Source organism: Pongo abelii, chromosome 15 (genome assembly GCF_028885655.2).
Source record: "Pongo abelii isolate AG06213 chromosome 15, NHGRI_mPonAbe1-v2.0_pri, whole genome shotgun sequence".
NCBI classification, from domain to species: domain Eukaryota; kingdom Metazoa; phylum Chordata; class Mammalia; order Primates; family Hominidae; genus Pongo; species Pongo abelii.
The window spans coordinates 96,010,996-96,031,695 of record NC_072000.2 but is presented as its reverse complement, the minus strand read 5'-3'; the positions used below and the strand labels follow the sequence as shown (position 1 = coordinate 96,031,695).

General features: G+C 40.2%; 1 protein-coding gene across 1 annotated transcript in view; it reads left to right on the top strand.

Moving 5' to 3' along the window:
* CATSPERB (cation channel sperm associated auxiliary subunit beta) overlaps positions 1 to 20,700 on the top strand; it is a 156,898-nt gene that overhangs the window by 66,062 nt on the left and 70,136 nt on the right. The window contains exons 14-15 of the mRNA XM_024231934.3: positions 1,906 to 2,064; positions 11,890 to 12,034. Coding sequence (XP_024087702.3) covers positions 1,906 to 2,064; positions 11,890 to 12,034 — 304 coding nt within the window. The remainder of the gene's footprint in view (positions 1 to 1,905; positions 2,065 to 11,889; positions 12,035 to 20,700) is intronic.

Sequence of the window (20,700 nt, the reverse complement as noted above, 5' to 3'; positions counted from 1 at the left end):
CTAATTTTTTGTATTTTTAGTAGAGACAGGGTTTCACCGTGGTCTCAATCTCCTGACCTCGTGATCCGCCCGCCTCGGCCTCCCAAAGTGCTGGGATTACAAGCGTGAGCCACCGCGCCTGGCCGGTTAGGTACCATCTTAATAGGTGAAGGGGAAAGGGAGAAAACCATTTATGGAAAAACAAATTGCTTTTAAAAAAAAAAAAAAAAAAAAGATAAATGGGTTTTCAGGACAGCAAACAGAAGATGCGATTTTTTTTTTGTTGGTTGGTTTTTTGGGGTTTTTTTGAGATGGGGTCTCGCCCTGCTGCCCAGGCTGGAGTGCAATGGTGCAATCTTGGCTCACTGTAACCTCTGCCTCCCAGGCTCAAGCGATTCTCCTGCCATAGCTTCACAAGTAGCTGGGATTACAGGTGCCCGCCACCACACCTGGCCAATTTTTGTATTTTTTAGTAGAGATGGGGTTTTGTCATGTTGGCCAGGCTGGTCTTGAACTCCTGACCGCAAGTGATCCACCCACGTTGGCATCCCAAAGTGCTGGAATTGCAGGCATGAGCCACAGCGCCTGGCCAGGAGACATGAATGTTTTTGATAATGTTTGTAAATGTACGTATGAGTGGTCTTTCCTTCTCCTTCAGGGCTATAAAACTCCTCTGGAGAAGGGATTTGGGACAGGTTTTATTTACATTCTTCCTTCTAGGAGTAGATCTGCCCCAGAGAGGAATTTCTGTCAGCCTCATTTCCCAGCAGTTCCTGCTTTTAGTCAGACACAAAAGGCTCCAAAGTTTTTTCTCTGCATCTGTTGAATCTCAACAGTCTTCAGCTTAAAATTATCTTTATATAAAAGTGGCATTTTTTTGTTTTGAGACAGGGTCCCTGTCACCCAGGCTGGAGTGCAGTGGAGCGATCTTGGCTCACTGCAACCTCTGCCTCCCGGTTTCAAGAGATTCTCCCACCTCAGCCTCCCAAGTAACAGAAATTACAGGTGTGTGCCACCACGCCGGCTAATTTTTGTATTTTTAGTAGAGACAGGGTTTTGCCATGTTGTCCAGGCTGGCCTTGAACTCCTGGCCTTAAGTGATCAACCCAGCTCAGCCTCCCAAAGTGCTGGGATTACAGGCGTAAGCCACTGCGCCTGGCCAAAAGTGGCATATTTTGAGGTTTCATATCTCCGTTTTTTTTTTCTTTTGAGACGGTCTCACTCTCACTCAGGCTGGAGTGCAGTGGTGTGATCATAGCTCACCATAGACTCTAACTCCTGGCTCAAGCGATCCTCTGCCTCAGGTTGATTAGTAGCTGGGACTACAGGTGCATGCCACCGTGCCTGGCTAATTTTTAAGTTTTTTTTTAATGCAGCTGGGTCTCACTTTGTTGACCAGGCTGTTCTCAAATGCCTAGGCTCAAGCAATCCTCTCACGTAGGCCTCCCAAAGTGCTGAGATTACAAACCACTTTTATATAAAGAAAATTTTAAGCTGAAGACTGCGCCTGGCCTGAGGTGTCATATTCTGATCCCCTTTAAAATAATGGTTGAATAGAACTGGGATGTGGCTTAGGCATCCACACTTTTGGCATGATAGTCATAAGCATGGGCTTTGGAGTCTGTCTGGCAAGTTCAGCAGTGATTCTATAATAAACCTCTCTTTGCTGTTAATTATAGAGCTTTCAACAAATTATTTAATCTCCTAAACTTCATTTTCAACAACTATAAGATGGGTGTGTGGCAGGGGCCAGAGTGGTGGAGTAAAGAGATAACAATTACTGCTAATCCTTCTAGTTCTATGTTGTGTTAGTGAGTGTATCTCTCTCTTAATCAAAATGCAAGTAACAGGAAATTCTAAAAATTGTAACACAGACTAATAATAATGGCAAAATTCTTATGACTTGCCCATTCTTTGTTTACCTAGGTCAAGAAAACTGCTGTTGCGTCTGTGAGCACCCTGAGAAATAATGAACCAAATTCACAATCAAAATTTCCAATTTTTCGGTTTCCTTCATCATTCTCTTCTCCCGTTGGAATGGTATTTCATCCCCGAAGCCACTTTTTGTATGCTTATGGCAATCAGGTGCGTACACATGGAACTTCAGTCTGTGTTAGAGTTAAATCATCCACCTACTGTATGCTGCATGGCTGTACATTAAGAATAGAGCTTCTCTGATGACCTAGAGATGGCAGTGGGAGGGAAGACAATATTTATTGACTATTTATTGTATACTAAGCTTGGTGTCCATTATCAGTTTTTACCTTTCAGGTAGTTCGTTGGCTGATGAAAATGAGCCGTGGGTACCTCAGAGTTATCTTGAATGTTGCCAATTACTATACGTGTCTTTCCAGCTCTGAATTACTTAGATTTTGCCACTAACCCCATCAAAAGTGTATTTCTAACTGGTGTTTCCAGCATTTAATATTTGCCTTTTTCTGTTTGACTTTGTCTGAGCTTGACTTTCTGGTTCTGTTGTTCTTTGAGTTCCTCCTGGTAGCATTTTCCACCCTCTGGCTGCTCCTTCAGTCAGTTCTGTATCAGTACACTGAAAGCTTGGTAAAGGAGTAGTTATACCATCTATGGAGCATCTGACAGTTTAAAAAAGTAAGGGCCACAGATTATGAAACATTAAGCAAACTTTGGAACTAAGAAAGTACTGCAATGACTTCCAAAGTAGGAACTAATTCAATTTCTCAAATATCTATATTATGTGCAAAATTTAGAGATTTTAAAGATGATACCCTGTTTCTAGGTCTTCTTAAAACTCTCTTCCATATTTTAGTTTTTCACACTAAATGTTTATGTATTAGTCCATTCTCACACTGCTATAAAGAACTGTCCGAGACTGGGTAATTTATAAAGAAAAGAGGTTTAATTGACTCACAGTTCTGCATGGCTGGGAAGCCCTTGGAAAACTTACAATCATTGTGTCTGGAATTGGTTCCTTCCGGTGGGTTCTTGGTCTCGCTGACTTCAAGAATGAAGCTGCGGAACCACGTGGTGAGTGTTACAGCTCTTAAAGATGGTGTGTCCACAGTTTGTCCCTTTAGATGTTCAGATGTGTCCAGAGTTTCTTCCTTCTGGTGGGTGCGTGGTCTCGCTGACTTCAGGAGTGAAGCTGCAGACCTTTGCAGTGAGTGTTACAGCTCTTAAAGGTGGCACGTCCAGAGTTGTTTGTTCCTCCTGGTGGGTTCGTGATCTCGCCGATTTCAGGAATGAAGCCGCAGACCCTCACAGTGAGTGTTACAGCTCATAAAGATAGCGTGGACCACGAGGGAGCAGCAGCAAGACTTATTGTGAAGAGCGAAAGAACAAAGCTTCCACAGCATGGAAAGGGACCTAAGTAGGTTGCCGCTGCTGGCTCGGGTGGCCAGCTTTTATTCCTTTATTTGGCCCCACCCACATCCTGCTGATTGGTCCATTTTACAGAGCACTGATTGGTCCATTTTACAGAGTGCTGATTGGTCCATTTTACAGAGTGCTGATTGGTGCGTTTACAATCCTTTAGCTAGACACGGACTGCTGATTGGTGTGTTTACAAACCTTTAGCTAGACACAGAACACTGATTGGTGTGTTTTTACAGAGTGCTGATTGGTGCGTTTACAAACCTTTAGCTAGACACAGAGCGCTGATTGGTGTGTTTACAATCCTCTAGCTAGACAGAAAAGTTCTCCAAGTCCCCACTCAACCCAGGAAGTCCAGCTGGCTTCACCTCTCAATCTCCTCTCTAAACAGGACACCCGAAATGCTGTTGGGAATTGGCCAATGACAGCTCTAGCTACTTCCTGCTGGATGGGGTGAAGAAGGGGCCCTGCAGTTGTAGTGTCCTCCAGAGGGAAACTCTTTAGGCCAGTGAAAGGGCCAGTGGGTCAGTCCAGGTGTCCTCAGTAGAAGTTGTTAGTTGAGCTCATTTGGGGTTCCATTTGTAAGACCATCTGTAGTTTGATGGCGTTGATCCTAGAGGAAACAAATTTGACAAGGAGGTTAAAAACACAGGGCCCAAAGGTGAGTAATAGCAAGATGGCTGTCACAGGACCTAGAAAGGGGAGAAGTCATGTTGCCCAACTCCAGAGGTTGGTATAAGAGTTTGAAAGGCGTTGTCTGATTTCAGAAGCCTTTTCCTGTAAACGCCGGGCAGCATCTCTTACTATCCCTGACTGGTTAGTGTAAAAACAACACTCTTTCCCTGAGAAGGTGCAGAGTCCTCCTTTCTCAGCAGTGAGGAGGTCTAGGCCTTGGCGGTTTTGGAGAGTCACGGCTGCCAAAGAGTCTATTTGGGATTGTAGAGTAAAGATAGATTTCATTATTTCTTGCAGACTGTCTGAGAGGCAGATATAGGTTGAAGTTCCACATAAGAAGAATATGCCTTGGCTGGGTAGACAGAAATTTATCCTGCCTTTTAAAGGAATAGGGTACGCTGCTTTTTCTTGACTACTTCTATCTCTCTCTTTCCTTCTGTCTTTGACTTTGTCTCTCTCTTTCTCTTTCTTTCTCTCTGACTTTCTGTCTCTTTATCTCTTTCCTTTCTGCTGGTATTTCCCTGCCTCTGCCAGACACTTATGCTGCTGTTCTCCCCTCTCCTTCTCCTTTTTGATGGCTTCAGCAGTGTAAGACTGCCACCTCCTTGGGTTTTTGCACTGCGTGCAATAACTCCATAATTTCCTTGTGGTGTTTAATGGGGGTTCCCCCAGAGGTTAGGAACTCCTTTTCTTTCCATATTGCAGCATGGGCATGTAGGATTAGATAAGCATACTTGCTGTCTGTATACACATTTATACTTTTTCCCTTTCCCAGTTCTAAGGCTCAGGTAAGTGCCACTAGTTCTGCTAACTGGACGCTGGCCCCTGGGGGAAGAGGCTTACTTTCAAGTACGGTTACATCGGTAACTATGGCATAACCTGCCCTTCGTATCCCATTCTCCACAAATGAACTTCCATCAATATATAGGTTAAGATCAGGATTAGCTAAGGGGACTTTTAAGAGATCATCTCGGGCGGCATAAGTCTGGACTATAATTTGTTGGCAGTCATGCTCGATTGGTTCCCCATCCTCTGGGAGAAAAGTGGCAGGGTTGAGGGCCACACACATACGTATTTGAAGCACCAGTCCCTCAAGGAGTAGCGCCTGGTATCTAAGTAGGCGGTTTAAACTTCCTTTGGCACCTAGTATGTCATTTACATCATGAGTAGTCCAGACAGTGGGATCCTTTCCTTGTATTATTTTGATAGCCTCTGACACTAAAACGGCCACCGCCGCAACTACCCTTAAACAGTGAAGCCAGACTTTTGCTACTACATCAGCTTCTTTACTTAGGTATGCCACTGGTTGTGGGGTTGTCTCATGAGTCTGAGTAAGGACTCCAAGAGCTATCCCTGCTCTCTCGGTGATGTATAAAGAGAAGTTTTGTCCTGTGGGAAGGCTTAAAGCTGGAGCTTGTACTAGGGCCTGCTTTAAGGTTTTGAAGGCTGTTTCTGCCTCTGGTTCCCATTCTACTAGATGAGTATTTGCCCTCTGGGTCTCCTTGATTAGAGTATAGAGGGGCCTGGCTATCTCGCTCTATCCAGGGATCCATAGTTGGCAAAAGCCGGTGATTCCAAGGAACCCCCGCAGCTGTTTTAATGTCTTAGGGCAAGGATAAGCCAGTATAGGCTGTATTCGTTCCTTGCTGAGGGCCCTGGTTCCTCTGGCTAAGATTAGGCCTAGATATTTGACCTGCTGTAGGCAAAGCTGGGCCTTTGACCTAGATACCTTGTACCCTTGATTAGCTAGAAAGTTCAAGAGATCTAGAGTAGCCTGCTGAGAGAAGAGTGGCAGAGTGAAGGGGCAACAGCCTCTTATAAAACCATTAGATCTCGTGAGAACTCACTATCACGAGAATAGCATGGGGAAACCGCCCCCATGATCCAATCACTTCCACCTGTTTCCTTCCTCAACACCTGGGGATTATGGGGATTATAATTCAAGATGAGATCTGGGTAGGGACACAAAGCCTAACCATATCCATTTTGGGTTTTTTGGGGGGCTTTTTTGTTAGTTTGTTTTTGAGACGGAGTCTTGTTCTGTCGCCCAGGCTCACTGCGACCACCACCTCCTGGGTTCAAGTGATTCTCCTGCCTCAGCCTCCCAAGTAGCTGGCATTACAGATACCTACTACCACACCCAGCTAATTTTTGTATTTTTAGTAAAGAGGGGGTTTCACCATGTTAACCAGGCTGGTCTCTATCTCCTGATCTCAAGTGATCTGGCCACTTTCGCCTCCCAAAGTGCTGGGATTTCAGGCATGAGCCACCGCACCCAGCCAATATCAGTTTAAAACCTCTAATTTCTTCTTTGACCCTTGAATGTTTGTTCCCCTTATAAGAGGAACACAATTTGCATTCGGTGGTGTCCAGGTTTCTCCATATATATAACAGGCGATCATCTAAATAGAGTTCTTGGGCATGCATTTCCCCCAGTCTCCATCTTGTGTTTTTTTTTTCTCTGTATTTCTCCAACTATGTAGAATCCTATGACTTTATTTACTCATTTTCTGTCATTTTTTTTAAAAGTGGTTGCTTCATTGCCTTTTGTTCTAGAATTCCTAGGGCACATGGATTGGAAACTAACAGTGATGTAAGGAGTTATTATACTTGAACTTAATGGTTTAAAAGTGTGTAGATCAAAAATTTTGCCAGTATTTTATACATCTCAAAAATTCAGGCTGGGTGCAGTGGCTCACCCTTGTGATCCCAGCACTTTGGGATGCCGAGGTGGGTGGATTGCCTGAGCTCAGGAGTTCGAGACCAGCCTGGGCAACATGGCAGCCTGGGCAACATGGCAAAACCCTGTCTCCACCAAAAAATACAAAAAAATTATCCAGGTGTGGTGGCACGTTCCTGTGGTCCCAGCTACTCAGAAGGCTGAGGTGGGAGAATTCCTTGAGCCTGGGAGGTAGAGGTTGCAGTTAGCCAAGATTGTGCCATTGCGCTCCAACCTGGGTGACAGAGTAAGACCTGATCTCACACACACACAGAAATCAATTTATGTGTGTTTTGATTGTGGACAATAAATAGTCAGAATTAAAGATAAAGGGTTTATATGGTGTCCTCTGAAATGAAGCTAAGAAACAGAACTAACAGTTGAACAAAAATTTAGAAAGGCCAAGGAATTGGAACAACTCTTGTGGAAACAGATTAACAATAGCTAAAACTGATGTAAATCTAATAGAGCTTACAAAATGGGCCAGTTGGATGTGAGGGTTGTACAGCAACCAAGATGTCCTTCACTAGGAGAATGGACAAATAAACTTGGTATATCCAGATGATGGATTATTATTCAGTGCTAAGCAGAAATGAGTTATCAAGCCATGTAAAAGACATGGAAGACTGTAATCCCAGCACTTTGGGAGGCCGAGGTGGGTGGATCACCTGAGGTCAGGAGTTCGAGACCAGCCTGGCTAACATGGTGAAACTCTGTCTCTACTAAAAATACAAAAATTAGCTGGGTGTGGTGGCGGGCGCCTGTAATCCCAGCTACTCAGGAGGCAGAGACAGGAGAATCACTTGAACTGGGGAGGCAGAGGTTGCAGTGAGCCGAGATTGCACCACTGCACTCCAGCCTGGGTGATAGAGTGAGACTCTGTCTCAAAAAAAAAAAAAAAAAAAGACATGGAAGAAGCTTAAATGCATATTACTAAGGGAAAGAAACTAATCTGAAAAGGCTACAAACTTTATGATTCCAATATATGACATTCTGGAAAAGGCAAAACTATGGAGACAGCAAGAAGATCCATGGTTGCCAGGGATTACACGGCAGAGAGGTTGAATAGGCCGAGAACAGAGGACTTTTAGGGCAGTGAAACTCTTCTGTCTGATGCTATAATGGTGGATACATGCCATTATACATTTGTCTAAGTCCATAGGATGTATAAGACTAAGAATGGTCCCTAATGTAAACTATGGACTCTGAGTGATAATGATGTATCAGTGTAGGTTCATCAGCTGTTGGGGAATGCTAGTAATGGGGGAGACTATGCATGTGCGGGGGAACTCTTCCACTACAATGTAAATATACATAACACTACTGAACTGTATGCTTAATAATGGATAACCTGATAAAGTTTATATGTGTTTTTTACCTCAATAAAAAAGAAAAAATTATAAAATAACCAATAGTTAGATCACAAATCACTTTTGTATTATGACCTAAAAAATATCCGCCATCTCTTCACAAAATTGAAAACATCTGAATTAATTTTTTTTTTTCTTTTTTTTTGAGACGGAGTCTCGCTTTGTCACCCAGGCTGGAGTGCAGTGGCGCGATCTTGGCTCACTGCGAGCTCCGCCTCCCGGGTTCACGCCATTCTCCTGCCTCAGCCTCCCGAGTAGCTCGGACTACAGGCGCCCGCCACTACGCCCAGCTACTTTTTTGTATTTTTAGTAGAGACGGGGTTTCACCGCGTTAGCCAGGATGGTCTCAATCTCCTGACCTCGTGATCCGCCCGCCTCGGCCTCCCTTTGAGCACCATCCATATGCAATAACACAATCAAGACAAAGGATATTTCCAAAGTAATTTGGCAATGACTTATAATTTGGGCCAAGTTAAACATTCAAAATGAAAAATAATAAAGGAAATGAAGGCTGATCTTAAGTTACACTCGTGATATGGGCCAAAAGCTCACTTGTAAGTCAGCCATTTAGCGGTCAGTTTTCTTATTTGGTTAGGTCCCCGAATCAGATCACAGAGTCTCTTAACTTCACTTTTTACCTAAAGAAAGTTCTCTGCATCCTCTTTTTAAAAAAAGGAGGAGGGGGAAGCAGAAGAGGAGAAGGAGGGGGAGGAGGGAGGAGGAAGGAGAAAGAAAGAAGGAGAGAAAGAGGAAGAGACTTTTTCATGAAGGATATCCTAAGAAGTGAAAAACAACAACAATCTGCAAACTGGGAGATGATATCTGCAACACATTTAACTAAGAAAGAATTATAGAAGTAAGAATATATAAAGAATTTCTGCAAAGCAATATGAAAAAGACAACCTAATAGCAAAAAGGAGAAAACACACAAATAAGCATATCACAGAAAAGGAAACAAGTGGAATGAATATGTGAAGAGATGATGGAGTTCACAAGCAATCAGGGAAATACAAATCAGGAATGAACGACGATATCATTTTCAGCTACTTAACTGGCAAAATAAATTCTGACGATACAAAATGTTGAAGAAAGTGTAGGTCAACACGATTTCTTATACATTGCTGCTGGGAGAGTAAATTATTACAACTATTCTGGAAAGCAATTTGCCATTGTTATTATTATCTTGTAAATGTGAATATTTGCATATCCTATGTCCCACCAATTTCACTTTTCAGCAAGGGAAACACATATATCCGGAGACATTTTAAAATGTTCGTCATGGGTACTGCTAGTAATAACATCAAATTACTAAAAGTAATCCAGATGTCTATGAATAGGAAAATGAATAAGTAAATTACATCTTATTCACCTAATGAAATATTATATGGAAATGAAAAAGCAAATGAACTGAGCTGTATGCAACATGTATGAATTTAAGTAGATAATGTTGAGGGAAAGTAAGTTATAGGAGACAATATATGGTATGGATAGCCCTTTTTACAAGGAGCAAAAATAAGTAAAATTAAGCATTATGTTATTTAAACATATGTGCTTAAATTATTTTAAATACCAAGGGAATGAAAAAACACAAAATTCAGGATATTGGATATGTAACAGGAAAGACAGAGGGATAGGAATGGGGAGAAACAGGAAGATGTAAATTACTAGCAATATGCTGATTCATAGGTTTTCAGTTCACACAGTTCATTATATTATTAAATAATATAAGGAAAAATACAAATGAGCCATGTATAGATAAATAATTTAAAATATTTAGGGAAAAACACAATGAGATGTCATTTTTCATTCTGATCACGAGTAAAAATTAAAAATAAATTTTTGGTCATATCAAGTATTGGTGAGGTTTGGGGAAACAGATACTCTCATACACTACTGGTGGGACTATAATCTGGTTCAGCAAAACTGAAGAGCACTTGGGTAGTCTCTATTAAAATTGTAGAAATGTGGCTAGATGCAGTGGCTCATGCCTGTGATACCAGCACTTCAGGAGGCCAAGGCAGGAGGATCACTTGAGTCCGGGAGTTTGAGACCAGCCTGGGCAACATGGCAAAAACCCATCTCTACAAAAATTAGCCGGGCATGGTGGCATATGCCTGTAGTCCCAGCTACTTGGGAGGCTGAGGTGAAAAGATCGCTTGAGCTGAGAAGGCAGAGGTGGCAGTGAGCCAAGATCGTGCCACTGCACTGCAGCCTGGGTGACAGAGTGAGACCCTGTCTTAAATGTATATCTCATAGCATCTGACTCAGCAACTCAATTTTTCAGTATTTTCTTTAAAGATAATGCTGTAACATTAGTATAAATAGGCAGATAAATGAATGTTCACTGCAGTATTATTCACAACAGTGAAAATTTGGGTACAACTTTTAAATGTTCGTTAGTATAGTAGAAAGGTAGACTATCTCAAGTATGACTCAAGTAGACTATCTCAAGTAGACTATTTCCATAAGTTGGAGATTATAGCACAGTGTAGAGGAATGTGCTGATCCACATCAGCTAACATAAAATGATCTGAGATATATTGTTGTGTGACAAATGTAACTTATAGAACAACAGGTACAGTATGATACAAGTTCGAACCTATTGTTCAAAGTGCCCTTCCTTAGACACCCTAACTACCTCCCTGCTCACCAGTAATGTTTGCAGGGCCCAAAGTAAGAGTGAAAATTGAGGTCCACATACCATATGCTTCAGATCATGGATTGTGTTATGCCAGCAAAGAGTGCTGCATCCTGAGTAACAGAAGCACCTATGTGTATTCAGTACGTTTCCTGTGTGTGTTTGTAATATTCAGGCCCAGTAAGCAAGCAGTCCAGGGCAAAGTTACTTCCTGTCCAAGTCTAAAAGCCTTTCTCTCCTCCCTACCATAAAAATGAAATCAGTACTGTACATATTCTATTGGTATCGGCATACATATGAATATAAATGCTTAGAATTTTCCAACTGATTAACTGGTTACCTCTGGGAAGGGATAGAGGAGGCTAGGATTGATTATATTAGATGAGGCATAAAAGGAGAATTATTTGGATGGTGGTCTCAGACTCTTCAGCCATATTTATAAAGTTGGAAATATAAGAAAAACATATTTTATTGTATAACTTGTTATTAAAGTTAATTTTTTAAAAATCCAAACAACAGAAATCTTCATGTGAATGAGTCTTAGGCTATTAAAAGCGGTAGCAATTGGGAATCATAATACATAATCGATCTGTTTTATCCTCAAACAACTTTTACCTAAAGATGAGGAAACAGAGAAACTAAGATGCTATAGTAATAAACTAACTATACAGTGAGATAAGTGATTTGAGGATCTACAAAGGTCCCAGGACACATCCCTTGCAAATGACAAGGGGCTCTTCCATGCAAAATATGTCTGCATATATATTTGCCAGACACCTAGAGCATGAAGTATTATGTCAATATAGGGTAAACCCCTCCCCCAGATCCAAATGCACCCAGCACTCCATTCTTTTATGAACACAGAATTATTTGGGAGATCATAGGAATAACTTTGTTGTTTTATACAATCACTATGCATATTGTGTAGACCTGGTACTCTGCCACAGACACCTTCATACACACTCTAGGATGGAAATAGAAGGTAGACAAAGTAAATAAGAAATCTGTATACGAGTATGTGTGTGTGTGTGTGTGTGTGTGATGAATGTAGGCATATGGAAAAGATCATGCCACATGGCTATTCTCATGTAGGCTGATAGGTAATTGCCAACTGTTGCATGGCAGCCCTTTAGTAAGGTATTATCTCTTTATTCCTTTAGATATGGCTTTCAGTTGATGGCGGCAACACCTTTCAATTAATAGCTAACTTTCATGATGATATCATAAAGAAGACTTTTCATAGTTTTCATACATCAGCTATTACTTTTGTTTCGCAACGTGGAAAGGTTTACTCGACAAAGGCAGGTAAGAAATTTGCTTTCACTGGTGTAAGCATTATATGTGACCCAGGATTAGAAGATATACGAAAAACCTGCCATATTAATCAACTAATCCTAAGACCTCAAAACTATTAGGGGTGATGGATTTGTAGGATCTACAGAAGTAGGATCCTATGGATAGTGCTAAAGAAAGGCAACACTAGGTCACCATGCTATGTTCTCATTTACCATTTCAGAGATATTTTACTGTCCCAAAAGCCAAATAATAACAGCTGCCACTTGTCAAGCTACAATTGTGCTCAGCATGTTGCAAATATCATCTCATCCAATATTCAGAACAACGTTGCTGAAGTAGGTAATGTTAGCTTACTTTTGCTGATTACACTGATACAACTGACACACAACCAGTAATGCTGGAGTTGTGTGAATGATACACTGCTCTCATCTCTTTCATTTGGTAATCTTGTGCTTTCATTGATCAAGTCTATATAGCTCCTATCAGTGTTTGCATAGCAAAAGAAGTAGTTAATTTTGAAGTATAATTTTATTTCTTAACTAACAAATATTGACTACATATTCATGGGGTACAAAGTACTATTTTGATACATATAATGTAGAGTGATCAGATCAGGGTAATTAGCATATCTGTCATCTCAAACATTTATCATTTCTTTATATTGGGAATGTTCAATATCCTCCTCCTAACTATTTTAAACTATATAACATATTAGTGTTAACTATGCCATCCTCCAGTGGTATAGAACACTAAAATTTATTCTTCCTATCTGGCTGTAATTTTGAACCCTTTAGCAAATCTCAAAACAGTTAATATTGATTGACCTTAATGACAGTTGCCCACTCCTTTCCAACTCAGTCGAATTTTGCTAACCAGCCTAGGACCCTAGAGTGATAAAGGAACATGATTCTCAATTTATTTCTATATGTTTGTGACCTGCACTTTCATTTTATTTTGTCATTCTATTATTGAGTCTTTGAGATCTTGTTTTGTTGAATTTAATTTATGAAGATTTTTTGAGGAAGAATATGGAAGTAAATTTACCTCCTATCTTGGGATGTGCTTTGTCTCAACTTGATTCTTTTTATCTTTTACAAGCTGTTAGTTTCTTCCTTCTCTTCCTTTCCTTTTTTTAAAAGTATTTTATTCTTGCCGGGCGCGGTGGCTCACGCCTGTAATCCCAGCACTTTGGGAGGCCGAGGCGGGCGGATCATGAGGTCAGGAGATCGAGACCATCCTGGCTAACATGGTGAAACCCCGTCTCTACTAAAAATACAAAATATTAGCTGGGCGCAGTGGTGGGTGCCTATAGTCCCAGCTCCTCGGGAGGCTGAGGCAGGAGAATGGTGTGAACCCGGGAGGCAGAGCTTGCAGTGAGCCGAGATTGCACCACTGTACTCCAACCTGGGCGACAGAGCAAGACTCCGTCTCAAAAAAAAAAAAAAAAATTTTATTCTTAATTTTTGTGGGTACATAGTAGGTGTATAAATTTATGGGATACATGAGATATTTTGATACAGGCATACACTGTGTAATAATCATATCGGGGTAAATGGGGTATCCATCGCATCAAGAATTTATCCTTTATGTTACAAACATTCAAATTATATTCTTCCAGTTATTTAAAAATGTATAATAAATTATTATTGACTGTAGTCACTCTGTTGTGCTGTCAAATACTAGATCTTATTCATTCTATGTAATGATATTTTTGTACCCATTAACCATCGCCATTCTCCCCCTACACAATGCCCCACTACCCTTCCCAGCCTCTGGTAACCATTATTCTACTCTCTATGTCTGTGAGTTCAATTTTTAAAATATTTAGTTCCCTCAAATAAGTGAGAACATGCAAACTCTGTCTTTCTGTCCCTGGCATATTTCACTTAACATAATGTCCTCCAGTTCCAATCATGTTGTTGCAAATGACAGGATCTCATTCTTTTTTATGGCTGAATAGTACTCCATTGCATATATGTACCATATTTTCTTTATTCATTCATCTGTTGATGGACACTTAGGCTGCTTCCAAAGCTTCACTGTTGTGAATAGCACTACAATAAACATGGGAGTGTAGATATCTCTTCAATATACTGATCTCTTTTTGGGGGGATATATCCTAGCAGTGGGATTGCTGGATCATATGTTATTATGTTAGTCTATTGTTAGTTTTCTGAGGAACCTCCAAACTATTCTTCATAGTACTAATGTACTCTCCATTGTACTAATTTATATTCCCACCAACAGTGTACAAGGGTTCCCTTTTCTCTGCATCCTCACCAGCATTCATTATTGCCTGTCTTTTTGATAACAGCTATTTTAACTGGGATGAGATGATTATCTCATTGTAGTTTTGATTTGTATTTCTCTGATGGTCAGTGATGTTGAGCACCTTTTCATATGCCTGTTTGCCATTTGTATGTCATCTTTTGAGAAATGTCTATTCAGATTTTTGCCCATCTTAAAATCAGATTGTTAGTTTTTTCCTATTGTTTGAACTTTTTATATATTCTAGTTATTAATTCCTTGTTAGATGGGTAGTTTGCAAATATTTTCTCCTGTTCTGTGGATTGTCTCTTCACTTTGTTGATTGTTTCTTTTGCTGTGCAGAACCTCTTTAACTTGATGTGATTCCATTTGTCCGTTTTTGCTTTGGTTCCCTGTGTTTGTGGGATATTACTTAAGAAATCTTTGCCTAGGTTAATGTCCTGGATAGTTTTCTCAAAGTTTTCTTTTAGTCATTTTATAGTTTTTTTAATAGTTTTTAGATTTAAGTCTTTAATCCATTTTGATTTGATTTTTGTGTGTGGAGAAAGAGGTCTAGTTTCATTCTTCTGCAATGGATATCTTCTGCATATGGATATGGATGGCCTAACATATGTTCTATTTATTTCAGAATGATCTATGTGCTGAGGAGAAGAGCATGCATTCTGCAGCCGTTGGTTGAAATGTTCTGTAAATATCTGTTAGGTCCATTTGGTCTACAGTGCAGATTAAGTCCAATGTTTCTTTTTTGATTTTCTTTCTGGATGACCTGTCCAGACAGAAAATCATGTCCAAAGGTGAACTTGGGTTGTTGAAATCTCCAACAGTTATTGTATTGGGATCTATCTCTCTCCTTAGCTCTAATAATATTTGCTTTCTGTATCTGAGTGCTCCAGCATTGGGTGTATATATATTTATAATTTTTATATCCTCTTGCTGAATTGACCCCTTTATCATTATATAATGACCCTCTTTGTCTCTTTCTATAGTTTTTATCTTGAAATCTATTTTGTCTGATATAAGTATAGTGACTTCTGCTCTTTTTTGGTTTCCACTTGCCTGGAATATATTTTTCCATCTCTTTATTTTCAGTGTATGTGTGTCTTTATAGATGAAGTGTGTTTCTTGTAGGCAATAGATCACTGGAACTTTTTTAAAAAAATCCATTCAGGCACTCTGTGTCTTTTGATTGGAGAGTTTAGTCCATTTACATTAAATATTGTTATTGATAAGTAAGAACTTACTGCTGACATTTAGTTAATTTTTTTCTGGTTGTTTTGTGGTCTTCCCTTCCTTCTCTTTTTCCTTCCTATCTTTCTTTTAGTGAAGGCAGTTTTCTCTGGTAGCATGTTTTAATTTCTGTCTTCAAGCTCAATGATTCTTTATTCTGCTTGATCAATTCTTCTATTAATTTCTTGCTTTTATTTTTTGTATATCTGTTGTATGTTTTTAAATTCTAGGTTACCATAATATCTTATAACCCATTATTTTAAACTGACATGTCTTGAAAAGTTGTTATAGTTATTATATTTAATCATTGTCTTTTAGTTTTTCTAGTCAACATATGAGTAGTTTACACACCATAATTAACATGTTATAATATTCTGTGTGTTTCTGTGTACTTACTGTGACTAGTGAGTTTTGTACCTTCAGATGATTTCTTATTGCTCATTAATATCTTTTTATTTATGCTTGAAGTATTCCCTTTAGCATTTCTTATATAGCAGATCTGGTGTTGATGAAATCCCTCAAGTTTCTTTTTTTATCTCGGAAAGTATTTCTTTTTCATGTTTGAAGGATACTTTTGCCCGATATACCATTCTGGGATAAAAGTTTTAAAAAATATATGTCATGCCACTCTCTCCTGGCCTGTAAGGTTTACACTGAAAAGTCTGTGCCAGATGTATTGGGGCTCCTGTATATGTTATTGTTTCTTTTCTCTTGCAGCTTTTAGGATCCTTTCTTATCCTTGACCTTTGGGAGTTTCATTATTAAATGCCTTGAGGTCATCTTCTTTGGCTGAAATCTGTTTGGTGTTCTGTTACCTTCTTGTACTTGAATATTGATATCTTTCTCTAAGTTTGGGAAGTTCTCTGTTATTACTCCTTTGAATAAATGTTCAATCCCTATCTCTTTCTCTACCTCCTCTTTAAGGCCAATAACTCTTAGATTTGTCCTTTTGAGGCTATTTCCTAGATTTTACAAGCATGCTTCATTCCTTTTTATTCTTTTTTCTTTCGTCTACTCTAATTGTGTATTTTTAAGTGGGCTGTCTTCAAGCTCACTAATTCTTTATTCTGATTTATCAATTCTGCTATTAAGAGACTGATAATTCTTCAGTATGTCAATTGCATTTTTCAGCTCCAGAATTCTGCTTGATTCTTTTTAATTGTTTCAATCTCTTTGTTAAATTTATCTGACAGGATTCTGGATTCATTCTCTGTATTATCTTGAATTTCCTTGAGTTTTCTCACAACAGCTATTTTGAATTCTCTGTCTGAAAGTTCACATATCCCTGTCTCTCCAAGATCGGTCTCTGGTGCCTTATTTTGTTCCTTTGGTGAGGTCATGTTCTCCTGGATGGTCTTGATGCTTCTGGACATTGATTGGTGTCTGAAGATTAAAGAGTTTGGTATTTATTGTAGTCTTCACAGTCTGGGCTTGTTCGTACCTGTCTTTCTTGGGAAAGCTTTCCAAGTATTCAAAGGGACTTGAGTGTTGTGATCTAAGTCTTTGCTCACTGCAGCTGAATCTGCATTAGAAGGTACCTCAAGCCCAGTAATGCTTTGCCTATTGCCAACTTGTAGAAGTACTGCCTTGGTGGTCTTGTGTAAGATCCAGGAGAACTCCTTGTATTACCAGGAAGAGACTTTTGTTCTCTTACCTTACTTTCCACCAAACAAATAGTGTCTCTTTCTCTGTGCTAAGCTGCCTGGAGCTAGGGGAGGGGTGATGCAAGCACCTCCGTAGCCACCACCACTAGGACTGCACTGGGTCAAACCCAGAGCCAGCACAGCACTGGGTCTTGCCCAAGGCCCACAGTTTCCACTGCCTGGCTACTACCTACGTCCACTCTAGGCCCAAGAGCTCTATAGTCAGCAGGTGATTAGTCCAGCCAGGGTTATGATCTTCCCTTCAGGGCAGTGAGTTGCCCCCAGCCCCAGCTAGGTCCAGAGATGCCATCTGGAAGCCAAGGAAGTTGAGACCCTTAGAGTCTATGTGGTATTCTATTCTACTGTGGCTAAGCTGGCACCCAAGCTACAAGACAACGTCTTTCCTACTCTTCCCTCCTTTATCCTGAAGCAGAGCAGTCTCTCTCCATGGCCACCACCACCCCAAGCCCACGGCAATTACCCCCTGGCTACCGCCACTATTCACTCAAGGTCCAAGGGCTCTTCAGTCAGCTTCTGGTGAACGCTGCCAGTCCTGGGTTTCTCCTTTCAGGGCAGTGGCCCCACTCTGGCCCAGGGCAGGTTTAGAAATGCCACACAAGAGCCAAGTCCTGGAATCAGAGACCCCAGGAGCCCACTTCATGCATTGTCCACTGTGGCCAAGCTGGTACCCAAGCGGATTTCTGGTTCTTATAAAGGTGCTTTCTTGTGTGGATCGTTCAATTTGATGTTCCTGCAGGGGTGGATAATCATTGGAGGCTCTATTCAGCCATCTTGCTCTGCCTCCTCTCTGTAATCCCTCCTTTTCTAATCTTCCCTACTTCCCTCCTCTACTCACCTACCTCCTTCTTTATCCCTTTTCCTTCCTTCTTCTTCTGTACTTCCCACTCTTCCTGTTTCCATCAAGTTCATCATTAAAGGTGCAGCACTGGTCAAATCTTCTATTTGCTCTAACATAATGTAGGTGAATTATTCTTGAGACCCATCTGCTTCACCTCATTTAGATAGGACTTGGACCCATTTTCTCAACTCAGTAAAGTGCCTTGGAAAGTGGTAAACCTGGCTTCACTCATAAGGGCTTGATTTTTCCGTTTACTTTTCCTTTTGAGATCTTCTCATCCACTGTCACCTTCTTATATGGTTTGGCTGTGTCCCAACCCAAATCTCAACTTGAGTTGTATCTCCCAGAATTCCCACATGTGGGAGGGACCCAGGGGGAGGTAATCGAATCATGGGGGCTGGTTTTTCCTGTGCTATTCTCATGATAGTGAATAAGTCTCACAAGATCTTACGGGTTTATAAGGGGTTTCCACTTTCGCTTCCTCCTCATTTCTCTCTTGCTGCAACCATGTAAGAAGTGCCTTTCGCCCTCTGCCATGATTGTGAGATCTTCCCCAGCTGTGTGGTACTGTAAGTCTAATTAAATGTCTTTCTTTTGTAAATTGCCCAGTCTCAGGCATGTCTTGATCAGCAGCATGAAAAGGGACCAATACACCTTCTTATTTGTTAGAAGGGTATAACCGAGAGCCTTCAGGATTTTGTTGATTTACCTTCCTTCTCTCAATATTGCCTCAACAATGAACTGTTATAGATTATTGGGTAAGTTTTGAGATTGAGGTAGACTTGGAGATATCTTATTAGATCTAACAGAAATTAGAAAAACACTGTCACCAAGACAAGACAGAGGCTGTGTTTTTTTGTTTGTTGTTTTTAACACACAGCATTTTTTATTGTATAGTTTAAAATTTATTCTGATCTCCAGTTTCTTCTGATCTTCAGTCTCTGATATGATTTTAAATGACAAATTTTCTGAAGGTTTCTGATATAACTTCAAAAAGCATGGTTTTGTAGGCCTCAATATTTTGTCCTTGATGTTCACCAGCAAAAGCAGTTTTACAGTTATACAATCTCCTCTATTGGTCCTTCGTTGTTTGAGAATAAGGACAGACCACAAAATCCTGATTCTATTTCTCCAGATCTTCCCCACTCAGTTTATTTATTCTCTATTCTGTCAATAAAGCTTTTGTTTAACTTATGTCAGTATCAAGATTAATCTTTGTGGTTTGTATGTCTGAATCATGTGTTGAGACAGCAGCTGTGTCAACCTAAGATTCTGGTGATCAGGCTTCATATGATTGTGAAATAAATGAAAGTAATTGTGAATATTGTTAGGAGCACAATGTTGAACATTTCCAGTATTCCAGAAAGCTCTCTCTTGCCTCTTGCCGCATTTCTTTTTTTTTTTTTTGAGACAGAGTCTTGCTCTGTTGCCCAGACTGGGGTGCAGTGGCATGATCTCAGCTCACTGCAACCTCCACCTCCCGGGTTCAAGGGATTCTCCTGCCTCAGCCTCCCAAGTAGCTGGGATTACAGGTACCCACCACCATGCCCAGCAAATTTTTTTTTTTTTTGTATTTTTAGTAGAGACAGGGTTTCACCATGTTGGCCAGGCTGGTCTCAAACTCCTGTCCTCAAGTGATCTGCCCATGTAGGCCTCCCAAAATGTTGGGATTACAGGCATGAGCCACTGTGCCCAGCCTAATGGTATTTCACTGAAGATTTAGTTTGCATGAGTAATAATGTTAAGTATATTTTCATGTGTTCATTTTTATATCCTTTTTTGCAAATTCTTTTCAAGTCTTTTTTGAATGAAGTTTTGATTTGAGTTAATTTTCTTACTGATTTCTATGAGATTTTAATGTATTATGGATATGATTTTTTGTTAGAAATATAACTTGGAAATATCTTCTTGTAATTAGTGGCTTGTCTTATTTACCTTCTTCATGGTATCTTTTGAACAAAAATTATTAATTTTTGAAAGCTCAATTGATCAATCTTTCCTTTTATGGTTAGCACTTTTTACTTCTTGTATTCTATTTAAGAATTCTTTGCCTATCCCAAAGCTATGAAGATATTCTCCTGTTTTCTGGAAATTGGTTGTTTCAGATTTCATATACAGATCAAAGTAAAATCTCTAATTTTGTATATGTCATGAAGTGAGGTTCATTTTTTTCCCTGTATGACTACCAGAGCCTCTACTCTGGCCTTGAATTGAATATTCATCCTAAGCTTTTCTTTCTGCTTTTGTAAGCTCTCCAATATAGCCATAGAAGTCATGCCACCCCACAATCTTTGTAAAAACCATGGTTGTCATTGTAATCAACTGCAGCTACTCCACTGGACCACCTCAAGTCTTGCCCTCCACAGACACTGCATCCCACACTCACCACAGAGATAATTTGAGTAGTTGTGAAGCCCTTGCTTGCTATGGTTTGCCAGGCATAAGTGGTCATCTGTTCACTCATGAAGTATGTAAGCAACTCAGTCCCAGAATCTCACCACTATATTCTATGCCCTAGGGACACTGTAGGTAAAAACACTTTATCAGTGTTGGACCATGCAGGAAACATAATTCCTCTCAGGTGTTTTACCTGAAGAAGCTTTACAGGGGGACTATTTGCAGAGGGCGGACATGGTTAAAGCGAGCAACAGTGGTAGTAAAATATCCAGAGACTAGCA